The sequence below is a fragment of the Equus quagga genome, chromosome 14 (genome assembly GCF_021613505.1).
Source record: "Equus quagga isolate Etosha38 chromosome 14, UCLA_HA_Equagga_1.0, whole genome shotgun sequence".
NCBI lineage: Eukaryota > Metazoa > Chordata > Mammalia > Perissodactyla > Equidae > Equus > Equus quagga.
The window spans coordinates 94237090-94247342 of NC_060280.1; the positions used below are offsets into that span (position 1 = coordinate 94237090).

A 10253-nucleotide genomic window follows, 5' to 3' on the forward strand; every position below is an offset into this window, starting at 1 on the left:
AAGAAGGCCCAATCAATGTAGGGGGCGGGTATTGATAGACCGCTCCCCAGAGGAGGGACTTGTATAGAGCTGCAGGCCATTGGATACCACGAGGCGTTCCTCAAGATAGCGAGCGGGCATTGGCTACCACAGGAGGCGGGGCTTAAGCAACTGTCCGCCATTGGCTATCGCAAGAGGAGAGGTTGAACTCAAAATAGGATGCGCCATTGCCTGCCCAAGGGGGCGGGGCTTAGGCAAAGGGGCGGGGCAAGAGGGGTGGGTCTTAGGACAAACAGCCCCAAAATACAAAGGAGTGCTGTTTCTTCTCTCACGGAAAGTGCATTGAGTACCATGTGCCAGAGCCACGACGTATCCAATATACATGTTAATTTAGTCAAGGAAAATGTATTGAGCACTGCGTGGCCAAGTCACTTAATGCCTCTGTGCCTCAGTCTCCCTTCCTGTAAAATGGGACTCGTGATGGCTCGGATCTTAGAGGCGCGTGGGGATTAAATGACTTTCCTACCGGTCGAACCTGTGGCCGCCAATAGGAAATACCGGGAGCGCTGCATGCTGTTCCCAGGCTCTTGAAGAACTCAATGTCTAGCTGGGCAAAGAAATGTTAATTTTTTTCGTAAATTAGGACCCGCGTTGGGAACTCAGAGTGAAGGAGCTAGAGGGCTTAAGAAAAAGGCTGAGTGATGGGGGAGCCTTCGTCCATCCTGGGGGACCGGGAGGGCTTCCTGGAGGAGGCGGCTTAGCCAGAGACTTGAAAGATGAATGGAAATCGGCCGATATAGTGAGATGGGCGCTGGAAGGGCGTTTGGGGCAGAGGGATTAGCAAAAGCAGAAGTCAGAGTTTGGGATGACTGAGTCACTGGGAGGAGGCAGGGAGGGAGGAAAGGAGGGAGGGGTCTGCTGAGGGTCCATCATGGTGCCTTGCGAACCTCAGGGAGACGTCTGGGTTTTATTTCAACTTCTTGGGAAAGCTTTCTTGGCGAGATTTCATCCCAGGGTGCAAAGATAATACTTTGGTCTCAAGAAACATCCTTATGTATGTGCAATATATCTCCAAAAAGACTTTCTTCTACAAAATTAAACCTAGACATGCCACATGACCCAGCAATTCTGTCCTTAGGTATCAACCCGAGAGAAAGGAAGTCAAACATCCGCACGAGAACCTGGACACCAATAGTCTCAGCAGCATTATTGGTAACAGTCAAAAAGGGGACATAACCTAAGTGTCCATCAACAGGAAGATGGCTTACCCGAATGTGGTCTGTCCTAATTCTGAATACTATTCGGCAATAAAAAGAGACAAAGCGCTGATACACGTGACGACAGGGATTAATTAACCACAAAAACATTATACTCAGTGCAAAAAGCCAGACTAAAGGTCACATAGCTTATGATTCCAGCATCATATGACATTTCATGGAAAGTCCAAAAAAGGCAGATCTTTCAAGACAGACTGGATCAGTATTTGCCTTGAGCTGGGGCTAGGGGTCCAGAGTAAGTGTGAAGGAATGTGAGGTTTCTTTTTAGGGTGATGGAAATATTCTAAAATTGGATCGTGGGGATGGATGTAGGACTCTGTAAATATACAGTAAAATGCCTTGAATTGCGCACAAAACAGGTGAATTTTAGGGTGTGTAAATTATATATCAATAAAGCTGTTTTTAGGGGCCAGCCCTGTGGCCGAGTGGTCAAGTTCACGCGCTCCCTTTCGGTGGCCCAGGGTTTCGCGGGTTCGGATCCTGGGTGCGGACCTGGCGCCGCTCATTGGGCCACGCTGAGGCGGCGTCCCACATGCCACAACCAGAAGGACTTAGAGCCAGAATATACAACTATGTACTGGGGGGCTTTGGGGAGAAGAAGAAAAAAAGAAGATTGGCAACAGATGTTGGCTCAGATGCCAATCTTTCAAAAAAAATAATTTTTTAAAAAGCTGTTTTTAAAAAACCTCCCTTAGGCTGCTATGGGGATAAGGGCTTTAGGTAGAGCTGTCAGATAAAATTCAGGATACCCAGTTAAATCTGAATTGCAGAAACACAGCAAATACTTTTTTAATATAAGCATGTCCCATGCAATATTTGTAATATACTATACTGAAAAATTATTTGTTACGCATCCTACAACATGGATGAACCTTGAAGACATTGTGCTCAGTGAAATAAGCCAGACACAGAGGACAAATACTGTCTGATTCCACTCACAGGAGGTCCCTAGGGGAGTCACATCCACAGAAACAGAAAGTAGATGATGGGGGCCAGGGGCTGGGGGAGGGGTGGGGAGTCAGTGGGTTTTGTTTTTTTTTTTTGAGGAAGATTAGCCCTGAGCTAACATCTGCCACCAATCCTCCTCTTTTTGCTGAGGAAGACTGGCCCTGAGCTCACATCCGTGCCCTTCTTCCTCTACTTTATATGTGGCATGCCTCCACAGCATGGCTTGCCAAGCGGTGCCATATCCACTCCCCGGATCCGAACCCGCGAACCCCGGGCCGCCGAGAAGTGGAACATGTGAACTTAACCACTGCGCCACCAGGCTGGCCCCTTTTGGGTTGTTTTTTATTGAGACCATACTGGTTTACAACATGGTGAAATTTCAGGTGTACGTCATTACACGTCATTTTCTGCATAGCCTACAGCGTGCCCACCACCGACAGTCCAGCTCCCATCTGTCACCATACACGTCTCCTGTGCCCAATCCCCACCCCCGTCCCCTCTGGTAACCGCATGTGAGTGAAATGATACAGCGTTTGTCTTTCTCTGTCTGGCTTATTTCGCTTAACGTTAATAACTTCAGGTCCATCCATGTTGCAAATGAAACGCTTTTGTCTTTTTTATGGCTGAGTAGTATTCCATTGTGATATATACACCACATCTTTATCCAATCACCAGTCGATGGGCACTTGGGTTGCTTCCACGTCTTGGCTGCAATGAGCGTAGGGGTGCATAAATCTTTTTGAATTGTTGCTTTCATGTTCTTTGGATGAATACCCAGTAGTGGGATAGCTGGGTCATGTGATAGTTCCATTTTTAGTTTTTCTGGCAAATCACCATACTGTTTTGCATAGTGGCTGCACCAGTTTGCACTCCCACCAGCAGTGGATGAGGGTTCCCTTTTCTCCACACCCTCTCCAACACGTTGTTATTTCTTGAAGAGTTAGTGTTTCATGGGGACAGAGTTTCAGTCTGGGCACATGGAAGTTTCTGGAGATGGTTCCACCAAAAGGTGAATATACTTAATCCCACTAAACTGTACACTTAAAAATGATTAAAATGGTGAATTTTATGTTATAGATATTTTACCACAGTTAAAAAAATTAATAACAGAAATCATCAGTAAAAAATAGCTGACATATTTCTTTAAAAATGATTAAAATTGTAAATTTAATGTTATACACATAACATTAAAGTATTTGTTATTTATCTGAAATTCAAGCCTAACTGTGCATCCTGTATTTTTATTTGGTACATCTGGTCACCCTCGCATAGGGGCGGAAGTCACACAGTGAATGAGGAAGATGGTGCAGAGGGACCCAAACTAGGCCAGGGTACAGATGGGGAGACTGAGGCCCGGAGAGGGGCATGCCTTACCTGTGGTCATACACTGAGTCCAGGAGTTAGCATGCTGCTTGTGTAGGCCCCTACCTCCAAAGCATGCCCCCGACTTTTTTTTTTTTTTTTGGTGAGGAAGATTGGCCCTGAGCTAACACCTGTACCAATCTTCCTCCATTTTGTATGTAGGATGCCACTGCAGCATGGCTTGCTGAGCAGTGTGTAGGTCTGCATTGGGGATGCAACCTGCAAACCCCAGCCGCCGAGGTGGAGCCCATGCACTTAACCACTATGCCGCTGGATGTGCCCCTCCAGAGTTATTCAGTGCACACTTCTCCCCCAGACCCTGAGCCCGTGCAGAAATCCAGCCTGCCACCGACTTCCTGCCCAGATCTGGCTGAGCTATGTCATGCAACTGGAAACAGATCAGGCTGTGAAGGAAGCTGGGGGCAGGGTTCTCCGAGAGAATCTGTGCACTTACCGGGCTGGGATAATGAACATTTATCGACCAGGGCACGTTACACAATAGGCGTTTAACATGGATAATTCCATTCCCATGTCAGTTGTTATTTTTCATCCTTGCTTTGGGGATGGGGAAACTGAGGCAGAGGTTCAGCACCGGGCGTTGGAACCCCGAAGTGTCAGAGTCCGTTTGCCCCAGCGCTTCCCCCAACCTGAGCCGCAAGGATAACTTATGCAAATTTATTCTTACCGTTCAGGAGGTCAGAAGCCTGAAATGGGTCTCATTGGGCTAAAATCCAGGTGTGGGCAGAATTGCACCCCAGGAGGCTGCAGGGGAGAATTCATTTCCTTGCCTTCTCCAGCTTCTAGAAGCCACCCGCATTGCTTGGCTCTATAATCTGGGGTCATCTCCCCATCTCAAGATCCTTAATTTAATCCCACCTTCAAAGTTTCATTTGTCACAAATGTTGCCACCTTCACAGGGTCTCAGGGTCAGGACGTGGTCATCTTCAGGGGGCACTATTCTGCTGGCCACAGGGATTAAGAGGATGGGCCCCATTAGGTTGAAGTCATAGGTCTGCTTCTTATAAGCTAGGTGACCTTAGGCAAGTGACTTTATTTCTTTGGGCCTCAGTTTCCTCATCTGTAAGATGGGAGTGACAACAGCGCTTGATTTATGAACAGAGCCGCCGTGAAGATTACATATAGAATACGGACCAAGCCCTCAGCAAAGTGCCTCCCATCTAGTCAGTGGTGAGTAAATATTACCAATGATTATTATAAGAGGGAGGGGCTTCGGGACCTCAGAGTAGACTCCATGCAGTGTAAGGAAGGTAGTCAGGGAGGGCTTCCTGGAGGAAGAGGATTGAGTTAGACAGATCAAGGAGAGATCTCTTCCAGCCGAGGAGACTGCCTTGGCAAAGTCCTGGAGGTGAGCTGTGAGTAGCTCCAGGTACCTGAGGCAGAGAAGGAAAAATGAGTGGTGACAAGAGATGAGGTTTCTGAGACCCCCATGAACGTCAGGATGTTGAACGCCAGGCTCAGCATCCTTTTAGGACTTGCCTCTCAGGGAAGGGAGGTGGGTCTCTGCCATTGCCTGGCTTTGCGACGTTGGGCCATCTCTTCACGTTTATTTGAGGTTATAAGGAATATGATCCTTTATTTCACAGCGCTAAACTGTAATTTTCAATATTTCCAATTTTTAGAAAAGATAAAAAGGGCAGCACAAGGAACACGGTATGTTCTATTATTTAGCTACTGCTGCATAACAAATCCCCCCAAAACTTAGTCACTTAAAACAACAAATATTTGTTATGTTAACTTGAAAAGCCTCCAAATGTGTTTATTCAGGAATAGCCAAAAAAAAATTGCAATTTGGGACGTTCTGGCTATGGTAAACCATAGGCAAATACAACAAAGGAGGGAGCTGCTTTTATAGAGAAAAAAGGGAAGTGGGAGGGGCTATCCTAAAGCAAGTCCATTGGAGGAAAGTAATGGTTCAGGGTGGCAACAGCTTCTCATTGGCTGAGCTGCAGCATTTCTCATTGGCTGAGCTGTGGAGGCTTCTCATTGGCTGAGCTGTGGAGGCTTCTCATTGGCTGAGCTGTGGCATTTCTCATTGGCCGGGCTGTTGCCGGGTGGAGAGAGAAATCTCCCTTCAGTGGGAAAGTCTTTCACTTCCTGTCCAAGATGCAAGCTTTTGTCTCTTCCTGTTTGGTGCAATGGACGATGTGTGATAGGGCATGAGAGCTCCCCCTACAGGCCTTCCCCACTCTGATTTAGTTCAGGTTTCTCTTATGAGTTTCCACAGTTATCCCATGCAGATTCTGAGGGTCAGGGATCTGGATGGTTGTGGCCCAGGGTCTCTCATGAGGCTGCAGCCAAGACATCAGCCAGGGCTCCATCCTCTGAAAGCTCCAGCAGGGGTGGCTCCCTCACATGGCTGTTGGTGGAGGCCTCAGCTCGTCACCACCAGCTTGTCACCACCAGCTGTGGGCCTCTCCACAGGACTGCTTCAGCATCCTCACAATGTGGCAGCTGGCTTCCCCCCAGAGCAAGGGATCCAAGAGAAAGAGAAGGAGGAAGATGCAGTGCCTTTCATGATCTGAATCAAAATCACATACTATTGCTTCCGCCTTATTCTATTTGTTAAAAGTGAGTCCCTGGGGCTGGCCCGGTGGCACAGTGGTTAAGTTTGCACGTTCCACTTCAGTGGCCCGGGGTTCACCGGTTCGGATCCCGGGTGCAGACATGGCACCGCTTGGCATGCCATGCTGTGATAGGCGTCCCACGTAGAAAGTAAAGGAAGATGGGCATGGATGTTAGCTCAGGGCCAGTCTTCCTCAGCAAAAAGAGTAGGATTGGCAGCAGATATTAGCTCAGGGCTAATCTTCCTCAAAAAAAAAAAAAAAAAGTGAGTCCCTAAGAGCAGACCACACTCACAGGGAGGGGAATTCAACTCCACCTTCAGAAGGGAAGAGTGTCAAAGAATTTATGGACAAATTTTTAAACCACCACAACCCTACACCTATATTTGACAATTATTAACATTTTTCCATATGTACTTTATTTATATACGTGTGTGAATATTTGTAGGTATTTGTTTATAAATACTTAAAAGTAAGTTTCATAAATCTTGACACTTCACTCCTAAATACTTCAGCATTTCCTAAGAATAAGGACGTTTTATTATATAAGCATGATATCTTTATCACCCCCCAAATTCATACTTATCCCATGATAGTATTTAATATCCTGTCCATTTTCAATTTTCTTTTTTAAGAAATGTTTTTAATTTAAAATTTTTAAAAATTAACAAAAACTGTTTTAAGAGATTTTTTTGCAGCTTTTTTTTTGAATCAGGATCGAATGAAAGTTCATGCACTGCCTATAAAAGTTGTATTTCTCTAATTCCTTTTAATTAGAATCTTGTTTATTTTTCACAATTTTAACTTCCGGGAGCAACCAGCCCAGCTGGCTTAGAAAATGTCTCACATTCAGGATTCATCTGTTTCGTCACGATGCTGTTTCATTTGTTTCTCCATCCTTTGCAGTTTTTCTAGTTAGGCCTAGATGGTTAATTCAATTGTCTTGTATTTTTAAATATTATTTTATATTGTGAAAGTCATAAAGCCCCAGTACGGAAAATTGGGAAGCTAGGAACTAAGGGAGAAAAATCCTCTATAATCCCCCAACCCAAATAACCAACGTTAGAACTTTGTTCTTCTTCCCCGCCTTGTTTTTCCATCGCAGGCTTTCTACACACTGTAAACCAGCGGGCAGACAGCATGGTCCATGGCATTTTTACTCAATGCTCTAGCATGGCACACCACCTCCAAAATGGACCCCGGTGGTCTCCCCTCCTGGTATTCACATCGCTGTGGAGTTCCCTCCCGCACTGTAGCAGAGTTGGTCTGTGGGACCCAAAGCAAATGGCAGAAATGATGGCACGGCAAGTCTGACATTAGGTTATAAAAAGGCTGCGGCTTTCTTCTTGTCCTCTCTCTCTCTCTGTCTCTCACCCATAGACACCCACACATCCCTCAGTTTGGAGGAATCTGACTGCCACATTGTGAGGACACTCAAGCAGTCTAGAGAAGGGTCCCTATAGGGAGGACGTGAGGCCTCTGGCAACAGCCAGAAAGAAATCGAGGCCAGTGAACAACCATTTCAGTGAGCTCAGAAGCAGACCTTCCTCAGTCGAGCCTCCAGATGAGACCGTGGCCCCAGCCAACAGCTTGACTGCAACATCATGAGAGCCGGGAGCCAGAACCACCCAGCTCAGCCCCTCCTGATGCCTCATGCCCAGAAGTGATGAGATGCTGTTTGTAACTTTAAGCTGCCCAATTTGGAGATAATTTGTTATGCAGTAATTACCAACTAATACACCTCCTCAAGGATTTTTTCCCCTTGCTCCTATTTAGTTCCCGTGACCACACTGCCTTGTGGCTACAGAATATTCCCTACAGGGGATGATCAGATCACACGTCACTGGCTCTTAGTGCAGAGTCTATCTAGTCTCCCCTTCACTCACCCTGCTCCAGGCACATTGTTCTGTGGGTCAGCTACTACCTCAGGGCCTTTGCCTATGCTGTTCCCTCTGCCTGCAATGCTGTTGTCCCACATACCCCCGTGGATCGGTCCCTCATCTTCTTCAAAAGTCTCTATTCAAATGTGAGACACGACTAGCCTGTCTAAGAGAGAATTCCCATCAATCCTAGTAAAGCAGGATTCCCTCCTCCGACTTTATTTTTTCTTCACGGTAGTTCTCGCCACCTGCCATTAAGCATTTGTTTAATAGCTACGTCCTGTCAACTTAAAAAGCAAATCTGCCTGTTATTTTATGTCCAAATGAGTTTATTTGGGAATAACCAAAAGAATTGCAATTTGGGATGTGCGTGCTATGGCAAACCACAGGAAAATCTCGCAAAGGAAGAAGGGGAGCTGCCTTTACAGAGGAAAGGGGGCGTGGGGAGAGGCGGTTCTAAAGGAAAATCGACTGGGAGAAAATAACAGTTCAGGGCAGTGGCTCCTTCTCATTGGCTGAGCTGTGGCGTCTCATTGGCTGGGCTGTTGCTGGGGCGGAGAGAAAGCTCCCTTTGGTGGGAAAGTAGTTTCACTTAGCTGGGAGATGACGTCACTTCCTGTTTGGTGTAATTGACGATGTATGCTAGTGGCTGAGAGCTCCCCATACAGGCCCTCGGGACTTCAATTTAGTGGTTTCTTTTCTTTTTTTTTTCGGTATAGCAAATTTAATTTTTTTAAGGTCTCTTTTATTAATTTCCATAGTCCCTATCTGACTTTGAGCGTCTGCCATGAGTCTACACATCCAGATGGCCCGACACATACAGATGCTCATAGACTGGGCACTCTATTGCAGGGAGAAAATGCAGCCATGACAATTCCTACCTAAGTGCGTGTGTGCGCGTGTGTGTATTTTTTGTTGGAGAATTTCACAACACATCTCACCCATAAACACGTCAGAATGCATCTCTAACTGATAAAAACAAATTTAAACATAACTTCCCTGCCGTTATCAAGCCTAACAAATTGAACAAGAGCTCCTTCGTGTCATCTAATGCCCAGACGCAGTCAGATTTCCCTGGTGTTCTCAAAAATGTCCTTTTCCTGTGCTTGACCCCCTTATTTGATGCTGCAAACTGCCCCCACCCTGTGCTCCCCTATTCCTGTTTTCCACTTTGTCTCCATAGCGCTTAACACCTATCATAGATTTTATTTATCATATTGTCTGTCTTTCCTCCCCATCCACCTAAAAACAAAAAAATCAGGAGGTTTGCAAGGTTAGGGAATTTCCTCTGCTTTCTTCACTGCTGGTACAGAGCGGACTATCCTGAAATATTAAAGGAGTAAATCATGATAACGCCTGCCATTGATCGAGAGCTTTCCAACTGCACCATCATCCCTACCATCCTTTGAGGCGGGTGCTATTCTCATCCCCGTTTCACGGATGGGAAACTGAAGCTCAGGAAGGTTAAAGTTTGGGTTGCACCGGATTCTTCCTTAAATCCCGTCAGCGCCCTCAGGACAATCTTCGATCTCCTTAATTTAAGCCCCTTGGGGATTCGCCATCGTGGGTCCCCAAGCCCTAGCTGGGTGCATCCTCTCCCACTGGGGCTGACCACGGGGCTGGGTTGTGCGGGGCTTGAATGATTCCACATTGAATTGGCACCTGATCACGTAAGCCCTGGGGAGCCAGGGAAGGTTCTTGAGCTGGGAAAAGGACAGGGCCAGCGCTTCTTCCCTGAGCTTAGTCGCCGCGCCCTCCCTCGCCCTCTCGCCCTGGGGAACCCGGTGGAAAGCGCGCGGGCACAGCCTCCAGCGAGAAGCGCGCTCGTCGCCCCTGGCAACGGAGTCCGGAAGAACCACCGAGTCGCAGCCCGAGAATGCAGAGCGGTCGCCGCGGGCCAGCGAGGCGCGGAGAGCTAGAGAGGCGCGCCCGGCCGATTGTCACGTGGGCAGCCGCGCCAAGGCGGGACTTCCGGCAGTGCGGTATTTTCTTTCCGGTTGTTGGTGCTTGCCGGCTCCTCCCCGCGTGGGCCCTGCGCCCGCCGCCCCCCGCGGCCCCCCGCCGCCGGGCCCGCTGCCATCATGAAGAAATTCTTCCAGGAGATCAAGGCCGACATCAAGTTCAAGAGCGCGGGGCCCGGTCAGAAGCTCACGGAGTCGGCGGGGTGCGTGACGCGCGCTGGGGCGGGCACGGGCGGGGGAGGCCGGAGGGGGGAGGGGCGGGGA

General features: G+C 47.7%; 1 protein-coding gene across 1 annotated transcript in view; it reads left to right on the forward strand.

The window, feature by feature from the left end:
• Positions 1-10008: 10008 nt before the first annotated feature.
• UBXN6 (UBX domain protein 6) overlaps positions 10009-10253 on the forward strand; it is a 14151-nt gene continuing 13906 nt past the window's right edge. The window contains exon 1 of the mRNA XM_046686178.1: positions 10009-10192. Coding sequence (XP_046542134.1) covers positions 10110-10192 — 83 coding nt within the window. The 5' untranslated portion in view covers positions 10009-10109. The remainder of the gene's footprint in view (positions 10193-10253) is intronic.